This window comes from Arvicola amphibius, chromosome 6 (assembly GCF_903992535.2).
Source record: "Arvicola amphibius chromosome 6, mArvAmp1.2, whole genome shotgun sequence".
Taxonomy (NCBI): domain Eukaryota; kingdom Metazoa; phylum Chordata; class Mammalia; order Rodentia; family Cricetidae; genus Arvicola; species Arvicola amphibius.
The window spans coordinates 144,117,840-144,143,288 of NC_052052.2; the positions used below are offsets into that span (position 1 = coordinate 144,117,840).

Consider the following 25,449-nt stretch of genomic DNA (forward strand, 5'->3'; position numbering starts at 1 on the left):
ATGTCAGATTTGCAGGAGCTGGGGTGACTGGAGGTCATGAGACACTTGACATGGGTGCTGGGAACTCAGCTCCTCTGTAAGACCAGTATGAACTCCTAACTGGAGCCACCAACCCAGCCCAACCTTGGACTTCTTATCTTCCTGCCTCTTCCTCCCAAGTAGTAGATCATAGGCCCACCACCATGCCCAGAGCTGCACACTACATCCAACCAATCCCCAGACTCCAAATTTTGCTTAAATTCCTGTACTGTAATGGTACCACCTTTGTCTGAAACCATAGTAACTCTCACAGTCCCTATGCTGTAGTTTATTCTAGAAAATCTCCCACCAAAGACTCGTTTGCTGAACACTTGATCCCCAGCTAACAGCACCTGAGGTGGGGCAAACCTTCTGAGGTGGGGCATAGTTACAGGAAGCATGCCAGGTCACAGTGTGTTGGGATCCTACCTCTCTCTCCCCTCCCCATGCTTCCCTACCACCCTAAGTTGGTCCTTTGTTCAAATATGTCATTCCGTCCAGCCTCCCCAGGGGCGTTCCGACCAGCTTCAAGAACAGCGGACCCAGCTAGCCATGGCCTTAAAGCTCTGGAGTTCTGAGCTGAACAAACCTTTCCTTCCTTTTGAGGTGTTTTCCTCAGGCGTTTGTCACAGCAACATAAGTTGCCCTGTACAACTAACAGTGTCTTGATGGAGTTTTGTCTAGTGATAGGCTTGCTGTTTTGAACAGCTTTTAGTGAACTCAGAATCACTCTTTGTTATTTTTTAAATTTTTTGAGATTATTTTGTAATTATAATATTTTTCCCTTTTCTTTCCTCCCTCCCAATCTTCCCTTGTACTCCTCCCTTATCTCCTTCAAATTCATGGCCTCTTTTTTCACTAATTGTTACTGCATGCTGTGTGTGTGTGTGTGTGTGTGTGTGTGTGTGTGTGTATTCCTATATAATGTTACTTGTATGTGTGTTTTTTGGTCTGACTTTTGACACGGAAGAACAGTTGCCCTACCCTGAGGTAGGATAGACCACCTCCTCCTTCCCGTGCCTTCCTCAGTTGCCTGTGGTTGTTTATGTAGAGTTGGGGCCTCCTGGGCTTTTCCTTATCCAGTTTCCATGCTCAATGATGTCATCCTTGTTCAGCTCACGTTTGGATGGTGTGTGGTCATGTTGGTGACACTTTATGAGTGTAGCATCTGATGTCACCAGGAGAAACAATCTCACAGCAATCTCCCTGATCTCTGACTCTTACAATCTTCAAAAAAAAATTTTCTTTATGCCTGAGAATTGCATGCATGGACACAATGAAATATATTTATTGACTATTTTACTCCTTCGACTCTACCCCCATGCTTTTCCAGCACAGCCACCTCCCAACTTCATTCCTTTTGTTTTTATAAAGCACTAAATGCAGTTGGTGATGCCCACGTGTGCATGCCTATGGAGTCATTCTCTGAGCCAAGAAATCCTACCAGACTGAATAGCCATTATTGGAAATTTTCGAACACATTTGTAATATTCCCACCTACAGAAATTTTCTCCATGGTGAAATTAGAATATTGCATATTTACTTGCATTTCCCATCTATATTTTCCATTGATTCCAATGAGCAAATATTAATTTCATAATCAGAAAAAATCTTTTTATAAAAATGACTTAACCATTTTCTATTTGACATAAAACTATAAAAGAGCCATGAATTCCAGGGTCTGGAGAGAGAGTCTAGGGGTTAAGAGCACTGACTGTTCTTCCAGATAGGTTCGATTCCCAGCACCCGCATGGTAGCTCATGACTGTTTGTAGCTCCAGTTGCCGGGAATCCAGTGCCCTCTTCTCCCATGCAGAATCCTGCATGTATGTGAGGTGCATGAGCTCACATAGCTACACATACATACACTAAAAATAAAATAAAAAATGAATAAATTATCTTTAGAAGAACCTTGTGTTCCAAAGGCCGGCACAGTGGCTCCGAGGGAAAGAGCCTGCCCCTGAGCCTGATGGCCCAAGTTTCATCTCCAGAGCCCGCATGGTGGAAAGAGAGAACTGACTCCCACAAATTGTCCCTCGAAGTTCACTGCTGCACACAAAATTAGCAAATAAAAATGCAACTTGTTTTTTTTTTTTTTTAAGAACCCTTGGCTCTTGAAGTAACTCGCTGGGTTCCTTGCTGTTCTGTGCCCATCTTTAAGCTCAAGGTCCAGTTTGCTGCATCTCCTACAGAACTGCCCAAGAGATTTGGTTTGCCTTTTTGGGTAGTTTCTCCAAAGCTTGCTGATAAAGAACCTTTCCATTTTACTTTCTGCAAAACAGTCCAGTTCCTTCTGAAGCTGAACTGAGATGGAGCTGATAGCAGAGCTTAGAGGAGTTGCCAGGGCCTTCAAAACACAGCCCTGAGGTAGTCGCCCAAGCTCAGCCAGCTAGGACAGCCTTGGAAATGGGGGCTGAAAACACCACCTTGCTCACCGGCCTCTTCCCTTCCCATAGGACCATGTGTGACTCGGTCTGCTCCACAGACACCTGGGACAGAAAAGATTTGGGGGCTTGTCTTCACGGCTTGAAGTTTATTTTCTTTTGGGAAATTGTCTTAGAAAACAGAAACCCGCAGGAAATGTGGTTTTTGATTGTTTTGTTTTGCAGGGAATTTGAAGCCGGTCCAGAATACACCAGCGGTGTGTTTTGTGTGAGTTCGTGCATACGTGTGTGTGTGTGTGTGTGTGTGTGTGTGTGTGTATGAAGAGCGTCTTCCTCAATCACATATTTTGAGGTGAGGTCTCCCACTGGACCTGTAGCTCACTGATTGCCCATCCCACCGTCCTCTCTCATGTCCACCCTCTCAGGACCGCAATTATAGGCAGGTGCAGCCACACACAGCTTCGTTAAAAATGTGGACGCTGGAGATCTGAACCCGTGTCCTCAAGCTGGCACAGCAAGCTCTTCACCAACTGAGCTGGCGTCTCTCCAGCCCCTGGAGCTGTGTCTTAAGACCACCGCCATTATAACTCTAAGAAAATAAATACCCAAGAAACCAGGACGCTGGGCTCAGAAATTGGCTCGGTGAAGAAAGCACCAGGCAAGGATGAGCACGACAGTTCAGATCCCCAGAACCCTCATCAAAACCTGAGCAGGCGTAATGGCGGCCGTGATCACAACACTCACAAAGCCAAAACCAGGGCCTCTGGGACAAAGCAGCTGCTACACTCGCCAGAACTGGTGAGCTTTGGGTTAAGTGAGAGACCCTGCCTCAATAAACAAAGTGAGGAGCAATCGAGGAGGACACCTAACCTCAACTCCAATCCTCCACACATGCACACACTAATGCACCCACACACGTGTACCCGCACATACTCCAGCATACATATACATGAAGATATACAACCTACCCAAGCACCGTAATAAAATAATAATAATAAAGGATGCCTTTTAAATTATCTCCTCCTTACTGGGGCTTAAACACAATTGGTAGACTGCTTTCCTAGTTTGTGCAAAACTCTGGGTTTGATTTATCAACACACACGTGCACACACAATCTCTTTCTCTAGTGGGAAGTACTTTTGAAAGCTTAACTAACGTTGATGCAATTCAACCCGTGTTTACTGAGTGTTCCAACAGATGCCTGCTAAGCAGGTAGAGGATGCCAAAGGTCCCCCCACCCTGCCTTTCTGCTGACGTCTGCACACTAAGCTCTGATGGAAATCATATTCACTCTGGTATTCTTTAGTCCAGCTACAAAAATTCGGGGTGAACTGGAGGAGATAAACCACTTTATAGCACAAACGAATCTACCGGCACAGAATGAAGGCTAGAACGTTTGTTAGCATTGGTAGGAATAGGAGTTGTTCTTTCTTCTCTTGACATTTCGTAACTGATGAAAATTCTTCACACAATTGCCAAATTAAGGCAAAAAGGAAACTCTCTCGATATTTACGATGCTCTCATCAGATAACCGATATAAAATATATCCCAGAATTATGCATCTCCTCCGACTTCAGTTTGTTCTTGGGATTTAGAGATAAACAAAGTTGGTCTCAATAAATCTCTCCAACATTGTAAATACACAGTTTCTGGTTCTTTCTCTTCTTGGGGCAAGAGGCCAGGTCCCACCAGCAGTTTAGATATCCTGGACTTTCTCAAAGATGTCATTGCATCAAACATACTAGGGTTTAGCCAAGGACTGAGAGGCAAACAGGAGGTTTTTCCATGTTTGTGTCGCTGCTGAAGATGCCGGCCTCTGGGGAAGCGAGCATCACCCCCTTGAGCCAGTAATTGAATCTGAACTGAGAAAAAGTCCCGAGAGAGAACTATTTGCTCCTTAAAGGTTAAAATTCCAGACCTGGTGTGGTGGTGCGCACCTGCAACCCCAGTCCTCAGGAGGCGGAGGCAGGAGAATTTCTGTGAGTTTGAAGCTCGTCTGTCTACATAGGAAGTTTCAGGGACCCTTCCTCTTTTGTTGCTTCTTGTCAAATATCTAGTCACAGCAACAAGAAACATCCCTGCTACTCTGACATGAGCTATTACATGGCTCCTGTATCCATCACTTGATATTATTGTGTATCACCCTGGGGCCAGAGGTTTAAAATATAGTATCTCCTATAACCTAGAGGCTGTAAGGGTTATTATCTTTTATTTGTGCCAGATGGAAGCAAAGATCAGCTGAAATGATTTGCTCAGAGCCCCATGGATAGTAAGTGGCAGAGGAGAGATTTGAACCAAGATCTCTCTAATTCCAAAGCTCCTTTGTCCAGCATGTCCCCTAGAGGAAGACATAGCAAGGGGTTTATAGTCAGGAGCAGATCCTAGGAGCTGCTGTGGCGAGCATGATTTCTTGCCCTGTGATCTATAGCTCCTGCCCCAAAGGACTGTCCTTGGGTGTGCGACACACCGCCCGCAGCAATGCTTGTGATCACCTAGGGAGATTTCCCGCTCCTCTCACTCCTGCCCAGGGTTTCCCTAAACCCAGGTAAATCCGTATTTGTGGAGGAGAGATGACAGGTGGCTCCAGTGTGTAGTCGAGGTTGGAAAGCGTCACTCTGAAGCGCTGGTTTTTAAAAATGAAGGAGCTGTGAGGAGCTTTTTCATTTTCCCTCCTGCAAACCAGACTGTGTACAAGCCTGCCCACAGCCCCCGAGCTGCTCCTGAGAAGCAGGGCCTTTGCTGCTTCCGCGGTGTGCGTGTTCTGCGTGCACAGACCCCGCCTTGTTATCTGGCTCCTCAGCGCCTGGAGGCAGCAGAGAACACTCAAGTCCCCCGTGAGGGATTGAAAGCAGCCATGGTGCGGTGGGGATCTCGCCCCTGTGGTACCTCGTCACTCTGCTCACGTAGTTTTGGAAATCATTTTAATATAACTAGAGGAATCGTTTGTTGAATTAATCAGGAGTGAGTGTGACCATGCGTGGCTGAGGACCATGTAGAAAGTCCAATCAGGCTGAGATCATAAAATATGATCAATCATTAAATCATGATGGTCTTTTCTAGGTGGTAGCAAGAACAGAATTTTACCCTCTAGCCCAGGCTGGTCTCAGAGTTGAAGCAATCCTCCTGCCTCCGTCTCCTAAATTCTGGGATTAGAGGTGTGAGCCGCCACACCTTCATTGTTATTTTGAGTCAGGGTCTCCCTTTGTCACCTAGGCTCTCAATAAGCCTCCTGCCTCCGCCTCCCAAGTGCTTGGGTTACAAGAATGAGCCATGTCCAGATTTGTTGTTGTTGCTGCTGCCGCTCTTGTTTGGATCCAGGTCTTCCTGTCACCCAGGCTGTTTGCCGTCATGTTTTCTGCCCACAGTTAGTTGAACCCACAGCAGTAGTACCCCGGCATTCAGGCATTCAGAAGACTGTTTTGTTTCAACATAACAGAGGGGCTGAGGCTGAGCTCACTGATGGATTGCTTGCCTAGCAAGTCACAGGGATTTAGGGTTGGTCCCTAATACTGCCAAGAAAGAAAAGAAGGAGAGAGGGAGGCAGAGAATGGAGGGATAAATACAAGAAAGAGGGGGTGAGAGAAAGGGAAAGACATAGGGAAGGAAATAATGTTTCATTAATAAAGAAAACCACCCTCTTCTGGCCTAGGAGGTGGTCCTCTCAGGCCAGTGTGTACAGAGGGTTCTGTCTGCCCACAGTAACGAACCCAACATTTGCCTACAGAATGAGGTGGCTGTCCTTCTGAAACCCATATCAGAGAAGATTCAAGAAATCCAGACTTTCCGAGAGCGAAACCGAGGGAGCAGCATGTTCAACCACCTCTCGGCCGTCAGCGAGAGCATCCCCGCCCTGGGGTGGGTAGCTGTGGTGAGTCTGGAAGACCCTCCTCCTTGTGACATTTTCGGGGACCCCTGGGGCCACCTTCAGGTTCCTCAGTCCCTAGTCTGGTGCACTGAAGGAGGGCTCCTTCCGGGCTGAATGTGTCAGCTTTCTCTTAGCCTGTGAAAGCCCAGGGCCTCCTACTCTGAGATGGGGAAGGTTCCTCCAGCCTTTAGAGAACAATGTTTTGCTTCCAACTCTCCCCCGTTGTTCCGTTGCTTTTCCTCTGCTTCTTAGAGGGATTTTCTTTCTTATCCTATTTTTTTTTTCTTCTATGCTTGGGTGATGGTCCTGTTTTCTCAGTCCCCCAAACCTGGCCCTTATGTCAAGGAGATGAATGATGCCGCTACCTTTTACACTAACAGGGTTCTGAAGGAACACAAACACAGGTACGTACCTTCCTTTACTGGCTGTCTTTTACACTAACAGGGTTCTGAAGGAACACAAACACAGGTACGTACCTTCCTTTACTGGCTGTCTTTTCGGTGGACTGCTTGTCAGACATTTGCTCCTAAAACCTAATACGTTTAATCACCAGTCCCTGTCCTAGTCTCTGCGTTGGAACACTGAGTAACCTTGAGATCGAAATCCCACACTAGAGCTTCGAACCTGTGACCCAGTTCTTGGAAGGCAGAAACAGAAGGATCAGGAATTCAGGGTCGTCTTTGCTACATAGCAAATGTGAGATGTGCCTGGGTCACATGAGACCGTGTCTTCAAAAAACGAGTAGGCTGATGAGAGGACTCAGCAAGCTTCTTGCTGCCACACTTTGACCTGATTTCAGTTCCGGCAACTCACAGAGAGAATCAGCTCCCACAGGTGTCCTATGACCCCCGCATGCACACCTTGGAGTGCATACCAACACACACACACATTAAATGAATAAGTGTAATAAGGAAACAAAATAAGGGACTGGGAATTGCTAGAGTTAGCAGCAGTTGCTGCTCTTCCAGGGGACCAGTTTGGTTGCAGTTCACAGCTTCAACTCTAGGGGGCCTAACAGCCGCATGTGGCCCCTGCAAGCACCTACAGGCCCCTGCACATACCCACACGGGGACACACAATATAAACATACATTTTAATTCTTTTTTCATTTCTTTCATGCTTAACAGATGTTTTTCTGAGCTCCAGTTGTTTGTTTCCACAAAACAAAGCAAGCATTTCAAACATATCTCCTTTTTTTTCTTGCAAAATCCAGAGACTCTCAGACAAATCTTTTAAAAAAAAAATGCATTTTAGTCAGGCATGGTGGCACATGCCTCTAATCCCAGCACTCGGGAAGCAGAGGCAGGTGGATCTCTGTGAGTTTGAGGCCAGCCTGGTCTACAAAGCAAGTTCCAGGACAGCCAGGGCTACACAAAGAAACCTTGTCTTGAAAAACAAACCAAAAGGTACATTTTAAAATTCTAGTTGTGTAGGAAAAGCCACAAGGAGAGGAACTTCAGATTCCTGGATCCTGTTTTATATTAAATAAATAAATAAATAAATAAATAAATAAATAAATAAATACCTCCATTCTCTTTCAGTGAAGAGCCTGCCCCCACTTGACCACATGACACCACATTATGGATGTCTGTACTTAAAGAATGAGCCTATATGATAAAACTTTTTTCTTTCATGCTTTGATACAGAGTCTTTTGATGTATCCTGAGCTGGACTCAAACCCAGGGTTGTTCTCCTGTCTTGACCGCCCAAGTGCTGGAATTGCAGGCATGTGCCCCCAAGCCTGGTGGAAATTTCCACTGGTCAAAGTGGCTGTAGTGAGTGGCTACACAGAAGGAATGGGGAAGTCCAGAACCAAGGTGGATGAGGCCGTGAATCAAGCAAACAGGGGGCAAACCCAGATTGAACCTAACTGAAATAGGATCTGGAGGGCAGACAGCTGTTGTCTGAACAGCAATCAGCAGCTGTGGAAAGGACAGGTGAACCAAGGGGGATTGTCTGGAGAACCAGCGTGGAGAGATCTGGTATCCGGAAAATGGATCCTAGAGAGGAGGAGCTGAGGTTAGAGGGAGAACACAATCAAATGGAGCTAGACCAGGTGGAGAAGATAGCTGGGAAAAAATGTCTCTTAACCTATTTACAGCTTGTCACAAGCGTCCTCCCCCTCCCATGGGGTCACATGGCCAGTCCCTGATAACTAAGAAGGAATTGAGATAAAAATAACAGCATGGTCTTCCACTGTCTGACTCCTAAGTGGAACCAGCCGAAGTCATCAGTCACCAAGCTCCGGGCCTCCTGGGGACATCTCTTCTTTATTCCTGACTGTTCAAGTGGGAGGAAGGCAGAGGACCTGAATTCTCTAGATTATCATCACCTTGGTTATCTTACTAATGTGGATCTGGACATCAAAACCAGGAGATACATTTTACACAGAACATAGAAACATGTACAACACATACCAATACCTATCATATTCTACCCATTGGCCAAGATGGTAACCATTCAAAATTTGCATTGCTTTTTTTTTAAGTGGAATATCTAGATCTTACTATGAATCCTAGTGACTAGCTTCAGACTCCTGCCTCAGCCCACTGAATGCTGGGAAGGCAAGCATATGCCACACCAAGCTGTTTTTTTTTAAATCAGTATTTACTCACTGTATCAGAATATTGATAACATATTTGTGAGATATAGAGAATTATAACACAAGGAATCATTCCACTTATTTGTTTTAACAATTTTATAATGTTTTCATCTCCTTGTTCTTAGAAACCTATACCTACCCATTGTTGCTCATTCTTTCTCATAACCCTAAGTCTCCAACCCTAAGTATCCACTCGCAGTCCCTATAGTCTCCTGAAGTGGTATCCTCACCAAAGAGTTTGGTGTTTCTCACATTCTCGCATCTACACAAAACAAGTCCAGTCTTTGCCCCGCCCAGGGCTGTTTGTTACAGTAGGACTCGAACCCAGGACCTCTCGTATGCTAGACAAACACATTCCCACTAAACCACATTCCCCAGCCCTCTCTACCTTTTCTTCATTTTGAGACAGAGTCTCACCAAGTTGCGCAGGCTAGCCTTGAACTCACACTGTAGCCCAAGCAGACCTTCAGAGTGTGATTCTCCCACCTCAGCCTCCTTTGTAGTTGTAACCACAAGACCATGCCAAGCAGCCCAGGTTCAGACTTAGCCCCTTGACCTCAACTTTTAATGTTAAATATAAAATATCAAGCAGCATCACTGTGTACTTCGTCAGCAGAGTACCTGAAAAGGATGTAATAAGCCAGAGAAATGTGACCAGAGGTGCAGACCAGTTTCCTGGGTCCTGGTCCCCTTGAATATCTTATACTGGTGAGCTAATGGTCACAGGGAGCTGCACATACCCAGCATTCAACTGTATAGGTCCCCCAAGTTCCCCACAAGACCTCTGTGTTGCCCATGTGGCAGGCCTGTGGGAGAAAGCTGAAAGACAGGCTTTTCCCTGTGGTTGGAACAGAAGGGCTGTGGGACAAGGACTCCGCTTCTGTGCTTCCCTGGCAATTAGCTTGGCTAGTTTCTGGCTCCTTTTTCTTTGTGAACAGAGCAAGTCGCTTGTCTTGGCATTGCCAGGGTATTACTTCACAACTTCCAGACCCAATAAAAGTAGAGGGAGGTTTCTCAGCTTCTATGTGTCTGGGTCCTGTACAACTAATCTCCTAGAGACTAACTTCAGTAAAAGACACCATGCAGTTAACCCTATAGCTGTTCCTATAATTTCCTTTAAGTCAAAAAACAATACTGCCATGGTTAAGTGAGAAACGTATTTACATATATAGATTTGGTCTTGTTTGGTTGTCAGAATTTATCATGCAAATTATTCTTGCCTATACAGATTTGGCCCTCATTGGTTGCTAAAATCTTCAGTAGAAACCATGTCAAATGTATAATCTGATACCTCTAGTGTGTGTAAATTGCCACATCTGTGTTGTATAAGGGCATACACACAGAGGAGACACATCTGCACAGGCAGAGCATGTCGGTAAACACGGGTGCTAATTTACGTTGAAGTCTCACCTTCTCACAGCTGCTGTGCACTCTGTTTCCTATGTCCAGAGCCCTTACTCAAAGCCCCGCAAAACCCTATAGAACAAGTCACTAATGAGGCAGATCTAGGAAGCCACCTTCACTTTGGGGGTTTTCACTTTGGGGATTTTTACCCATGAGAGTAAGGCAGAGCCTCGCAGATCCCAGCCATATAGCCAACAAATCTCAAACTGCAGAAGGAAACAGAAGAGTCATTCCTTTGAAGAGTGACCAGGATCCCAGCTCTTACACTAGCTGCTTCCTTGTTGAGATCACAACTCCTGACAGGTGAGGTTCATTTATAGCTCAGGGTTCAGGAAATCCAGACCATCATAGCTGAGAAAACATGGCCGCGGGGCTGGCTTGGCAGCTGAAGCAGTGAGCAGTTGCCCACCTCTGAGCAGGTCAGGAGGCAGAGATGGAACAGGAAATGGGGATAGGCTGTAGACTAGAAGGCCCACCCTACAGTGTCCAATCTCCTATAAGTAGGCTCCACTTCTAAATGGTTGCGCAGCCTCCCAAAACAATAACAAGGTCTTTGAACCAAGTCTTCACACATAGGACTCTGTGAGGGACCTGTCCCATCCAAACCATGATGGGCTCCCTGCTCACTTTCCCTCATGGTGTATGGCTTATCAAGTGGACTGTTGGCATGCTGCTGGCACTCAGAACATTTCAAAGAAAACAGTATGTTTTCAAGAGCTTCCCTTCTATGGTTATCTTCAGATTAGTGACCGAAGTATATCATCAAGTTTTCGCCAACTCTAAACCCAGTGGTTTTTTATTTGCTGACTACTGCTTCCTTCAAAAAGTCACAGGAGCAGAAACTGCCCAGGGAAACACAACAAAAGGAGATGATGTGATTAAAACATGAATTTCTTAAGGAATTAATAATAATTCTTTTATGAAAAAGTGCACCCACTTGCCTATTCTAACAGCTCTCTCAGCCCCAAGTGCTAATCTTATTAAGGCAAGCTTTCAACTTGCTCTTTGTTCGATAAAACAAAATCTGATCAAGCTCCACATAGCTTGCATTGTCAAGAGCATCCAATTAAGATATCCAATGAGAATCCCTTTAAAAGTATGGTGTCTTGCCTGCTAAGAAGAAAACATTTCTCTTATAATACCAACTTCCTCAACATTCGTAGTGAGTAGACGTCTCTAGTCAATCATACTTCTCAAGCCCGTAACTCCTGAATTATTAGAAAACCAACAGAATGCCTTAGTTCCCGTTTGTCTTTTTTCTACTTTTCCCACTCCTAGAAGCACGCTGTCCTTTATCTTGTATGGGAAGGAACTCAGAAGGAAGGTTCTGCTCTCCGTAGTCACCTCCACTAGGAATGGCACCCTTCCTGTGTGTCAGCTCCATGTGGCCAGGTCCCCGCTCTGTGTTGTTGCCCATACCTGAAGCTGAGAACACTGGCCATCCTCCTGCCTCCCTCCAGAGCACTTGGGGCTACCCACCTTCTCGGTGTCCTCTTCTGGCTAGAGGGCAATTGCTCTCAACTCATCTCCAGATCACTGAGTGTAAAACTGTGTTTTCTGTCCTAATGCTGCTCTCATCTGCTCTCTTTCATAACAAAAGTGATCTTCGCCACGTGGATTGGGTGAAATCCTACCTCAACATATGGAGCGAGCTTCAGGCCTACATCAAAGAGCATCACACCACAGGCCTCACATGGAGCAAAACAGTAAGTACCAGTCCCTCTGGCGACCTTTCACCTGGGCATCCGAAGGTCATAGAAACACTTGTGAAAACGTGCGTCCCATGTGGCCTAATAATCGTAAGCTTTAGAGTTTACCTCAAGATAGGAAAGGAGCTTTATGGGAACAGCATTTTCTTGAAGAAACTCTGAGAATTGTCTGCATGGCATATGTAAAGGAAGCGGCTATGCTGTCTATGCTGCGAAGGGAGTATTATTCAGCCCTAAAGGACAAGATCATGTCATTTGAAGGAAAAATAGTGGAAACCGTAGACCACCATGTTAAAGGAATTAAGTTAGACCCAGATGTAGTGAGGAGCTGCGGGGTGGCTTCCCACAGCCCTGCTCTCTGCCACCGGCTAGCTTATACCCCGAAATATTAACACACAAATTGTATTCTTTTAAATACTGCCTGTCCCATTATTATCAGCCTCTTACTCACATCTTAACTAACCCATATCTAATAATCTTTGTAACACCACGAATGGTGTCTTACCGGGAAAGATTCAGCACATCTGACCTGGTGGCTGGCTTCATTGCATCTGGTTGTAGAGGCAGGGCAATTGTCTGAGCCATCTACCTCACTTCCTTCTTCCTGTTCTGTCTACTCCACCCACCTATTTTCTAACCTATTAGGCCAAGCAGTTTTCTTTATTAATTAACCAATGAAATCAACAGATTGATAGAAGACCCACCTACATCACCCAGAAATACAAATCTCTTCTGGTCAAACTACATGATAAACATCTATACTTAGGAAAATGCCGTAATGAAACCTATTATCTTATACAGTTAATACATGCTATTCGGAAGATTAATGGAAAACTAACACAGTAGGATCCTACAACCATCAAGATTAGCCTGGGTGGCAATTATATGGAGAACAGCCCATCACTTACCATGAAGCCTCAACTGAAGGATAAAGGTTTACAAGCACCAAACTGGCATTAAGAAGCAGGAATTAAAGAGGACATGAACTTTGAAAATGGGTATAGCTATAAATCAAATATCAATGAAGAGTTCTGAATATTTCTTTTGATGTAGCAAACTTTATTGAACAATCTTTTATATTAGCTAGATCAATCAGCCTGGTGGTTTTTGTCTTGTTTGCGTTTCGTTTGGTTAGTTTTGGTCAGGGGAGGGTTGAGACAGTACCTCCCACCTTCCGGACCAGCCTGGGTAACCTTAGATGACCTTGAACTTCTCATTCCCCTGACTCGACCTCCTGAGTATTTGGATCACAGGCATTCATCACTATGCTCAGTTTATGTAGTGCTGAGAGTTGAACTCGGGGTCTCAGGCATGCTGGACAATGCACCGGTGAGACCACACCTCCCGCTCAGTCCTAGCACTTCGGCTGTGCCTTAGTAGTGGGGTAAACCCAGCTTGTATGTGTTCCCACTTAAATTACATATGGAAACTAGAGTGGCCCTGACCTCTCAAGCCTTGTCTCGGGTCATCCCTACCTCACGGAGCATTGCAGCAATCTCTGGCTGCCTGTGGCATCCTGAGCATGCGCGATGCTTAGATCAGTAGTTCTCAACCGGTGGGTCGTGACCCCTTGGGGTCCAACAGCCCTTTCACAGGGGTCCCCTCAGAGCTTTTTCATGCTACATATTTACATTACAATTCATAACAGTAGCAGCTTTACAGTTATGAAGTAGCAACAAAAATAATTTTACGGCCTGGGAGTCACCACAGCATGAGGAACTGTAGTAAGGGGTGGCGGCATGAGGAAGGTCGAAAACCACTGGCTGAACTAAAAGCCAAGAAACTGCTCTTTCCAAATTTGAGGTCCTCATACTGTTTTGCCTCCATTGCAACGTCCTGAGAGGATGTTGTGCTCCGGCCTTGCTTTCCCAGAGGTCGGTACCCTTACATCTTCCCTGTGGCTCAATTCGAACATCACAGCTTTGAAAAGCATCTGTTGCTCTTCATCAGCTCCCCGTCAAGGGTGGGGCTCTTCCTCTGTGCTTGTGTTGTTTCCTGAGTCTACCTTAGCTATGCAGTTATGGTCTCTGGTCTCAACCACTTAGGAAAACTTCTCTGTGTCCAGCTCCTGACTTAGCGCTCAGAGTGCATGCTCAAGAAACAGTATCAAATACATATCGTTGGTATTCTGGGACCCTTGGGACCTTTCTTGCCTCCTGGAGTCTCTCTGCTTGCTTTCCATGGAAAGCCCCATCCATTAGAAATGAGTATTCCCTTTAAATAGCCAGCAGTGTAACCAGAGCAAAAGGAAGTCACACATTTGTGAATTCCATCCCAAATCCCACGGACAGCTGTGCTTCAGGACTCGGCCCTCAGTGAGTGCAGAGGGCAGCAGGCTCAAGAGTGAAGTAATTGTGATTTCCGAGTGTTCAGTGCAGTGTGGTGTTCGTCCAAGTTCCCCCCAACAGGTACAAATGTTAGCAGTGACCCCCTACAGACTGATGTCCGTGTGTTTCCTCCTTTGCCTCTCCCACCCCACAGCATTGACATGAACCGCACAAAACACAATTAAGTTGGTGATTTTCCTTCTGCCTACAACATGATGATGTGGGCAAGAGGTTTCATGAATTTCTAAAGGGCTTTAAGAAGGAGAGGGGTGTGTGGATGGGGTGAGTGTTTTGTACACTGATTCTTCTTCTTCATCTCTTTCCAATGAAAGACAGTTTTGTTATAAATCTATGTGTCATACAGGGGGATTGTCACACCTCGGCCGTGGGGATAAGCCACCCTTGGAGAATAGTAAGCTGAAGATTAGGAGTCTTTGGATTTGTTATTGTCTTCTGGTAGACAAGTATAAGAGGGACAACAATCCACTTGTGGAAGATAATATCAACAAATGCTAATTCTCTAATCAGTCTCAAAAAAATGGGTATAAAACTTCTTTTAAATGATTTGAATACCCTTAATACCACATATAAAGCTAGACAATCATTTCTATGAATATAAAAGAAAAGATCTGATTATTAATGATAGAAAAATATGTCAATGTTTTCCTTTGTTCTAGAATGAATACTCACATTATTGCGTTCATTAAGAACACATGCTTCTCGAGACTGGAGATGTAACTCAGTGGAAGAGCGCTTGCCTAGCATGTATGAGGCGTGGGCTCATTCCCTATTATTGAGGGGTGGGAAAGAATATACGCTTTGTGCCAGTAACTTCCAAATTTGTATTGCAACTTAGGAAGAAACATACCCTCTAGACACATACTGCATGCGTATGCTAAGACAAGTCCCACAAACTCTCTTTTTCTTACCATACACAGTATATTCAGATAGCTTTCCCTTAATGTCACTCTTGATAAAGCTCTTGCTGAAACTCCCAAAACCAATTTCACAATCTACTAATACATCACATCCCACATATTAAAACGCAGTGTCATATGCCATGTGTTATATATTCATGCAATATATAAGCAATCCCTAGAGCAACTTGAGCCTCACAGATTGCCGTACTCATAACAGCTATTGTTTATTAAGCATATGGTTTTAAGCCATGGGAAAATTCTATTTGAAACAGTAAGTATTCATGCATGCTGTGCACACACTCTAGCCCTCATGCACACATGCTGTACACAGACTCTAGCCCTCATGCACACATGCTGTACACACACTCTAGCCCTCATGCACACATGCTCTGCACACACTCTAGCCCTTATGCACACATGCTGTTCACACACTGTAGCCCTCATGCACACATGCTGTGCACACACTCTAGCCCTTATGCACACATGCTGTGTACACACTCTAGCCCTTATGCACACATGCTGTGCTCACACTCTAGCCCTCATGCACACATGCTGTGCACACACTCTAGCCCTTGTGCACGCATGCTGTGCACACACTCTAACCCTTGTGCATGCATGCTGTGCACACACTCTAGCCCTCATGCATGCTGTGCACACACTCTAGCCCTCATGCATGCATGCTGTGCACACACTCTAGCCCTCATGCATGCATGCTGTGCACACACTCTAGCCCTCAGCCACACTCCCAACTCTATACTTCTTCAATGGGACGGTGATATGATAGTTGTAACCAGATACTAAAAATGTGAAGTAGTTATAATAGGAAAATGTTTATTCAGAATCACACATGTACAGTCTTTTGAAAAGCTTCCAGATTTATGTGTGGACCCGTGATTTTTCCTGATTTTTACCCTCCTTGTTGAAAGTTTGAGGAGGAAGCCATTAAAATGTATATTCTAAGGTTGGAGAGATTGGCTAGTGGTTGAGAATGCTTGCTGTTCTCGCTGATGACCCAGGTTCAATCCCCAGCACCCACATAGCGGCTCACACCGTCCAGAACCAGAGTTCCAGATGGATCTGTTGCTCTCCTCTGACTCCTGAGGAGGGCACCAGGCACTCGATGTGGCACACAGACATCTATAAGAACCTCTCATCCACATAAAATATAAAGTCTTTTTAAAGTTTATTCTAAAAGTTATGATTTTTAACTTGAAAGTTCAATTTCTATTTTAAATTACTAAAAACTGTTTAAGATCCCAAGTACAATTTATTGCACAAGTCAAACTAATCTCTCCCCACTTACTAGTCCAACAGCATGCCAGCAAAACGAATGTTAGTGGGAAAACCAGATTCATAGTTCTTGCAGGGATGGGACTATTGGAATTATCAGATCAAATGGTCCTTGGGAACAAAAATAAATAGGATCCCTTCATTTATTTATCTACTGATCACAAGTACACACAAAAAAAATCTGTATTTATGAGAAGACAAGCATCAGAAAGACTGGAAAAAGACATAGTTTGGTTAAAACACCACAGGACTCAAGCTTTTTACTGTGTGTGCGTATGTGTGTGCATGTGCATGCGTGTGTGCATGTACGTGCATGAGTGAGTGCGTGCGTGTGAGTGTGTGTGTGTGTGTGTGTGTGTGTGTGTGTGTAGGTTAGAGGACCACTCTGGGGCGTCGGTTCTCCTCCGCCACCATAGGTCCAGGGATTCTACACAAGTCATCAGATTTGCATGGCAAGTGTCTTTACCCACAGAGCCATCCCACCAGCCCATTGCATCTTCCCAGGCACAGCCCACGGCAATACTGCCCATACTACACAAAGTTATGGGTATGTAATACCTCGAGGATTTGAGTAATTGCTGTTTTCTTCCATTTTCAAGTTGAATTTTGACATTTCCCACTCTGGGTCTTTTTGTATACTACGGAAGAACCTGAGTTCCTCCAGTGGTACACTGTGCTAATAAATAGCCACCCCACCTCCAAGACAGCAGTTGAGACTAAATTTTTCAGTCGCCCCCCCTCCTAACCTTGGCCTTCAGAGTGCAGCTGTGCCAGGCAGCTGCTGCTGCACCAGCCCACTTGTCACTGAGAAATGTGAGACTCTGAGGCCTGGGATTGTTTGGGACAGCAGTCAGGGAGATAGTGTGGGCACAAGTGTGATGGCGTGGGTGGTGAGTGCGTGCACAACTGCTGGTGTGGGCGGTGAGTGTGTGCATAAGTGTGCTGGGGTGGGCAGTGAGTGTGTGCACAAGTGTGCTGGTATGGGCTATGAGTGCGTGCACAACTATACTATGGTGGGTAGTAAGTGAGTGTGCACAAGTAGATCTTAGTGATCTAGCATGTGATCTAGCAGCAGTCCAAACCAGAGGGGCTTGAGTTTTCAGTTGGTTGCCTTCTCCTGAAGTTGTCTTCATACTGCTTTGTGTTGTTTCCTCTGGGCTAAGGTTCAGACACACTTTGTTGACTAACTTGATCTTTTGACACAAACCTGGTAGAGGTGCCACCATCTGCCGTTCCCGGGAAATTGAATAGAGGTGTAAGAACCGCTAGCAAGGCCTTCTAACCAGGTGCCTGCAGCTGGGAATGGAAGCCTGGTCCTTGTACTTGTAATTACACAGACGACTAAACTTTTTCTGTGAATTGCTCAGCTCTTCCCAAGAATTCCATGAACACGAGTTAACAGGCTGAGCTAATTAACACGCTGATGTGGAGCTTATGGGCATTTTCTGCTCTTTTGTGTATTCTAAATTACTTTAGCTTTAGAAAAGGGTTCAGTTGTCTGCAAAGTAAAATACACATGGACGGATGTATAGACTTGTACAAGGGTTTTAATAAATTTTGCCTTGGTTTTCTTGCTGTTGTTATTGTTGATGACGATGATAATGATGACGATGATATTTTAGACAGTGTCTCATGTAGCCTGTGCTGGCCTCAAACTCTATGCAGGCAAGAGTAGCCTTGAACCCCTGGTCTTCCTGCTTCTACTACCCAAGTACTAGGATTTCAGGCACTTGCCACAACACTTACCTGTGATACAGTTCTCTCCCCCCCCCTCTGTCTCTCCCTCTCTCCCCCCTCTCTCTCCCCCTTCCTCTTTCTCTCTGTGTGGCTCTGTCTCTCTCCCCCGTCTCTTCCTCTCTGTGTCTCTGTCTCTCTGTCTCTCTGTCTCTCTCTGTCTCTGTCTCTGTCTCTCTGTCTCTCTCTCTCTCTCTCTCTCTCTCTCTCTCTCTCTCTCTCTCTCTGTGTGTGTGTGTGTGTGTGTGTGTGTGTGTGTGTGTGATGGCAGGGCCATTCAGGCAGCACAGAGGACAGCTCTGTAGAGTCAGCTCTCTCCTTCCATTTCTCCATGGGTTCCAGGGCTCCGACTCAAGTCATTAGACTTGCACCATTCAACCCCAAGTGCCTGTACTTGTGGAACCATCTCATCAGGCCATGATCGATCGGGTTTTTAATGTTTACCATGTTGGTTTTAAACATCTTCCCTGTATGTTTATTGTCATCCAACAGAACCTCCCATGCACAGTCAGGAAAATGCAAGTCGTGGGTTAAAATGATAACAATGGAAGCGTCATTTCTTTCCCCCCCGGGTAGCCATTTTCCTTTCACTCCATTTTTTTTTTTCAACATAAAGCCAAATGTCCATTAACAAAGCAGCAGCCTAACCCTTCGCTTGTGATCCAATTAAAATCTGCCAGAGGGTATCCTGACTCCCTATAAATAATGTAGACGCCACAGCGTGTTGTTAAATATGGATGTCCTGTGAGTGGCAGGTCTTCAGGCCCCTCTGGCCGCCTCTTGATAAAGCTTGTGTAAACCCCTCCTTGGTGTACCTGCCACAGGGAGTAGCCAGGCCTCACATGGTGTGTCCTGGCTGCAGAGCTCACTGCTGCCTTCTTCTGGTGCCCCTCCCCCATAGTAGCTCTAGCCACTACATCTGCCCACAGCTGCCTAGACAGACTTCCTTGCTCTTGAGCCTCCAGCTCCCTTTAGGGTCCTTGGGGAGGCACCCCACACATAGACAGTTCCCTGGCTTACAATTCAACTTAAGATTTTGTTATGGTCATTATGTGATTTTTTTTCAATTATATTTATTTATTTAGCATTCATGTGCATGCTACACATGTCACAGCTCACATGTGGAACTCAGAGGACAACTTGGAAGAGCTGGTTCTCTCTCCTGCCATGTGAATCCCTAGATCGAACTCAAGTGGGCAGGTGCCTTTATCTGATGATACAGGGGGGAAAGGAGAACCTGTGCCGGACAAAGGCCCCTACCTCCTCCCTGTACTTCCTGTTCCACCCCCACGTGAGCTAGCTCTTGCCCACCAGGGTTTCAAACCATTCCCACACTGTCCTCTCCCACCATGATGGGCTGTGATCCCTTTTAATTGAGAGACAAAAATAAAGCTTTTCTCCCTGAAATTCAGTTAGCTGGGTACTTTATCATAGGAATGCAGATGTAATGCATCCCGAATTGCCATGTTTCTACTGACCTCCAGGGAGGGGCTTCAGAAAGGGGGCGGGGCATAGACACAACTCTGTAGACCTGAGAAGTCAACTTTTCACTTAATGATCTCTTGCTTTTCTGCAAACCAATTGTCTAAATTGCCTGGTTACTACTTAGAGACTCGGTGTCCGCCTGAAAGTTTTAAGATGTTAGTGTAGGTTTATTTTAACCCAGGATAGATCTTCAGTAGACCATATCATATATGTCCACAGCAGTCACTCCCCCTCGGTTTTGTGTAGAATTAGCAAAACTATGGAGCTTTGAAGTCTGTGTTTACAACTGTTTCTAGTATCTCAAAAATACCTTTGAGTTTTAGTGTTTGTTGATAAGGATGTATAAATATTTTTAGAGTGTTTGTCTCTCTCCATAAATCAGAATAGTAGTAACTTTTAAAACTGTCTGATTTAATAATAAAGATTATTTTGTTTACTAGAAAATTTTCATGACCAAGAACTGCAAGTCTCTAAGTTCGAGGGGTCAGAAGTTAATTCTAATTTCTGACTTGTTTGAGCTGTTATCCGGGGGATATTTCAGTAAGATGTATTCAGTTTAAATTCCTTCATTTGAGGTGGGCATAGTGGCACACGCCTGTAATCTTGGCCCTCGGGAAACTGAGGCAAGAGGATGGCTGCAAGCGTGAGGCCAGCCCAAGCAGCAGAGCAAGACCCTGTCACAAGAATAAATTTATTTTTACTTTATATGCATTGATGTTTTGCCTGCGTGTATGCCCATGTGAGGGTGTCAGACCTCCAGGAACTGGAGTTACAGACAGTTGTGAGCTACCATATAGGTGCTGGGGATTGAACCCAGATCCTCTGGAAGAACAAGCAGCCAGTGCTCCTACTCATTGAACCATCTCTCCAGCTGCAAATGATTTAGTTTTATGTGTCAGAAATAAATTAAATAAACAGTTTCCTTATTTATAATGTTGACAGTCATGGTGTAACTGAGGATCTCTTGTCATTAATTCTTCCACATTCCACAAGAATGTCGCCAGGAAAGAGTGTTCTCCACCATCGATATGAATGTGCCTGTTTGTTCATTTTCTGTTGCTATAACAAAACACTCCATGCTGGGTACTTTATAAATAGAAAAGTATTCTTTAGCTCACAGTTCTGGAGACTAGAAGTCCAAGATTGGGAAAACCCTATCTGGATTCCTGTGAAAGCTTCTTGGACATAGCAGGAGAGATGATATTATGATGGGAGTGGTGTAGCAGGGGAGATGATGTCATTATGATGGGAGTGACATAGCAGGGGAGATGATGTTATTACAATGGGAGTGGCATAGCAGGAGAGATGATGTCATTGTAGTGGGAGTGACATAACAGGAGAGATGATGTCATTATGATGGGAGTGCCTGCAAGGCAGAGGAATTGCATGACTAGAAGACAGGAATGTGGCAGATAAAGCCGTCATCAACTCAGCCTTTCGAGGACACTAGGGTAGAAAACCAGCCTCCTGTAGAAATGTGTTTTAGCCTTTCAAGTGAATAAAATGCACAGAACCACCAAAGGACATATTACTTCAAATAATTCTCTGTTCAGTCCAGAGAAGCAGAGCAGAGTACAAAGCATGGATGGTTATTTCATGTGTGTGTTCACAAATAGATCTGGAGGACACTTAGGGGGTGGCTTCTGAGGATCCCACCCAGGGCCTGATGCTAAGTGAATACTCCGTGACTGAGGTGCCCCCAGCCCTGAAGGACGTTTAAAAGACTCCTTTCTGACTAGTGGTTTGTGAAATGTGCACCGTCAGGGGGTGAATTTTGGAAGGACAGTGTGGTATGATTGTGTCCTTTCATGAATGTGGTATGGTGATGTGTTCTTGTGTGGTCATGAACAACAGCTTTGTTTATTATGACCCAGATGTTCATGTCCCCTGCTCCTAGACTCTCCCCCGGTTCCCTGTGACAAGGATCCTGCTCATCTGCCAGGGTCGATGTGACTTTTAGTTTTCATGCTCACCCTTGATACAGTCAAGTTGAACTCTAGAGAGGTGTCTCAGTGAGGGACCGTCGAGATCTGGTGGCCTGTGGGCATGTCAGTGGCAGATTATCTTACGGGAACTGAGGCAGGAAGACGACGCACACGTGCCATCGTTCCGTAGGTAAGGGGTCCCGAACCTTGTACAAGAGAAGAAAGTGAACTGGACGCAAGAGTGCATGCATCAATTCGTTCCTGTCTGCTCTTGACAGTGGATGCGATGTTACTGGGTACTTCAATTGCCCACCACTTTGACTTCCCCATAATAATGCATTAGAACCTGGAATTGTGAGCCAGATAGAATCTCTCCTTTAAATTACCTCTGTTGGGGTATTTGTATTTTTACCACAGCGAAAGGAAATGAGACTACGAGAGTCTAAAATAATCCTTTCTTTCGAAACTCCCCAGATTTCCATGTCCCACCATGCCCTGCCCCAGCTTAGAAGCATCTGAAGATTTGTACTTCCATGAAGCCTATATTTATAAGTGATCTGTTTATATCCATAAATGTTGATGAGACACCTACCGTATCTCAGGTCCTGTGTCACATTACTGGTGGCCCTAAGACAAATGAGTAAAGAACTCCAGAGTTGTGGCGATGACCAAACCCAGATTAACCCACAAATGATTGCTGTATGATATACATTCTCCTCAAGTTGCTCTAAGGAGTACAGGGACTAGAGGCACAGGGGTGCAGGGACCGCCCCCCTGGAAGAGCTCTAGAAGGGGCTGGGAGATGGCTTTTGGTAAAGGGCTTGATGTATAAGCATGAGGACTTGCGTCTATGTGCAAAGCCAGGTGTGGCAACATGCGCTTGTAATGCCAGCTCTAGGGAGATGGGGGCAAACAGACCCCTGGGGCTCAATGACCAGCCCCAAGACCCAGCGAAAGACCCTGTCAATAAGCGAATGACTTCTGAGGAACAGCACCTGAGGTTGACCTCTGGCCTCCTCAAACACATATACCCATACACATGAATATGCTCCCACGCCCACATGAACGAATATACACACATGCTCTACTCAATAAAACTTATAAAAGACTGTTGGGGGTTGAACCTTAAAGGATCTTTAAGAGTCTTCCAGTTAGAAGAGGAGCCTTCTAAACTAAGATGTTGAGGAGCAGGGTGGAGAATTAGAGACCTGTCTAGGGTCACAGAAGTGTCTTCTCTGTTCTGAGCCTATGAGCTCACTAAGAGTGCACCCGGGGTCCCCAGCAGGGACTGTCCCAGAGCCTCAGAAATAGGTGATGCCCAGGCATCACCTAATCAGCGGCATTCAATTGTGATCAGGTTTCCTCCCAGTGAAACCTACACAGTCCTACGTCATTGACTCCTTGTTGTGTCCGGTGTTAACGAGCCAAGTGACCGTGTCTCTGTTTCTGTGCTATGACGGTGATGAGAAAGGACGATGCATTATCACTGCGGCCGGTGACATCCCCTGTCCTTCCCCTTGCCATCTCCTGTCTCCCATCTTCAGATGACATAAATGCAGGAAATTAGATCTGATATTATGTTAAACAGAAAAAAATTTTTCTTAAGAAAAGATGGGGGGCTGAGCAGCGGTGGCACATGCCTTTAATCCCCAAACTCAGGAGGCAGAGGCAGGCAAACCTCTTGAGTTTGAGGCCAGCTTGGTCTACAGAACGTATTCCAGGACAGCCAGGGCTACACAGAGAAACCCTGTCTCACAAAAAAACATATATGTATATGGGTTATCCAGTCTCCTCTACTTGTCGCTATCCCTGGGGATGAGCTCAGTGGTACAGCACCTACCAGGACTTCTCAGAGCCCTGTGTTCCAGCAACAAAGGATGGAGGGAAGGAAGAAAAGGAAAGGAAATAAAGAGAGGAAAAGTGTGGTGAGGAGGGAGAGAGGAAGGGGAAGGAAGCTCCAGCATGAGTTGATCTTTCCCCGTGAAATTTGGAGCTGGCATTGAAGCCCATGTTAGCCTGTGTAGGACACCTCAGCTCTTGAGCTCAAGAGATGGCACCTCTGGGTATTTCCATTTAAAAAAAAAAGTCTCAGGTAAAAACACACATGTGATATAGATAATCTCTCTCACAGCTCTCGGCTGGCCTTTGTCCCCATGTCTGCTGCTTCTGAAGTCTTGAGCTTTCAAGGCAGAAAAATCATTTCTTTATGATCCCCCCAAAAAACTTGAACTCAGTGACAGTTAGGCTTATCAGGCCAAATGTAGTCACTGTCCAGCTGAGTCAAGGCACATGTCCATCTTGGCATTCTGCCATTGGCTCTCTAGCCAGCTCCCTTTGGTGGGTATACTTGGCTATCTTTAACTCTGGGAAGTTTTCCCATGGAAATTTTATTTTTTTTTCCTTTTTTTTTTTTTATGAGAAATTGTGTTTTCATGTTGCTGATGCGGGCAGTCAAAAAGAAAAGACAACTTGGAGACTCCAGATTCAGTCTACGTATCAATTGGAAAGCAAGCTCAGACTTTTTAACACAAGCCCATTTCTCTCAAATGCCTAGCTCACACGAGCAAATTAGCCTGTGCCCCTATGTATTGTTTCTGGTCTCTGCTGGCATGGCCCGCTCCACTCTTACCAAAAAAAAATTCTACTTTGGGCATGCCGAACAGAAGTTACCTCCTACATTTTTGGAAGGGCCCATCTAAACATACATCAGGCAGGATTCTAATTTTAGTGGTACTGACTGTGTATGTCTCTCTTGGGGTGTTTTCCAATATAAAGCTGTTACTACATCACTGAAGTGACTTGATTTCGTTTACCCTATTTTATTTTTCGTTAGTTGGCAGTGTTTTGATTTGTCCCTGCCATCATAGGAACAACATATAAAATCCACAGGAGGATAGCCTTTCTGGGATAGAAACGGACAAAGCCCTGAGAGATTAGGGTGAAACTTTGAAGCTTGGGACTCAGGGTTTGGATGTCATTACTTTTCTCTTGTTCTTGAGACATGGTTTCACGTAGCCCAGGTTGGATTCAAACTCCCTTTGTAGCCAAGGATGACCTTGAACTTCTGATCCTCCTGCCTCCAGCTCCCAAATGCCTGAATTACTGGCGCGTGCAGCACCAACCAGTTTGTGCTGAGGATCCAAAACAGGGCTTTATCTTGTGGAGCAAACATGCTTCAAACCAAGCCACATCCTCACCCTGAGATCTGGGTTTTTAATTACCTCCCTTTTCACATCTCGCAATAAGGCTGTTGGGAGCTTTGACTCTGGATAGGCCCTGTCTTGTCTCATAGTTGTGCACCCATCTTCTGATAGCAACTGCAAAGAAGTATTAGGACTTAGTGGGAATGCGATCTTTCAGTAGTGTTCAATACCCATTAATAACATGGAAAATAGTCTTTAAATTGACTTTCTAAAAGTTATTAATAAGCATATTCTTAAAACACTGTGTGGTACTTCTCTGTGGTATCATGAACAATTCTGTTTTCTTGGAATGGTTCCCGGGACCATTATTTTCTCTGGCAGAAGTCTCAAAATCCGAATAAGCGCTAAAAGAGAATGCAGCCTGAAGTCCTAAACCTACGTTGGCTTGCACTTCCATTGCTAGGATGCTCATTCTGCAGTCACTACACGGTCACTCTTCATCTTACTGTTATGTTCTTACTGATCTGCATGCGTGGAATGTGCTGTGCTGCGGCGTATGGTGCATGTGTCCACGTGTGTTGGGATGTGCACCTGTTTGCAAATATGTGGAGGCCAAACCAGGACCTCAGTGTCCTCCTCCTCCT

General features: G+C 45.2%; 1 protein-coding gene across 3 annotated transcripts in view; it reads left to right on the plus strand.

Annotated features, from left to right (window-relative positions):
* Positions 1 to 25,449, plus strand: part of Cap2 (cyclase associated actin cytoskeleton regulatory protein 2) — a 116,000-nt gene that overhangs the window by 68,362 nt on the left and 22,189 nt on the right. For 2 of the 3 annotated variants that reach the window (XM_038334758.1, XM_038334759.1), the window contains 3 exons: positions 6,126 to 6,269; positions 6,585 to 6,670; positions 11,873 to 11,978. The exons of the other annotated variant lie outside the window; for it this stretch is intronic. In XM_038334758.1, the coding sequence (XP_038190686.1) occupies positions 6,126 to 6,269; positions 6,585 to 6,670; positions 11,873 to 11,978 (336 nt within the window). The remainder of the gene's footprint in view (positions 1 to 6,125; positions 6,270 to 6,584; positions 6,671 to 11,872; positions 11,979 to 25,449) is intronic. 3 annotated transcript variants of the gene reach the window in all.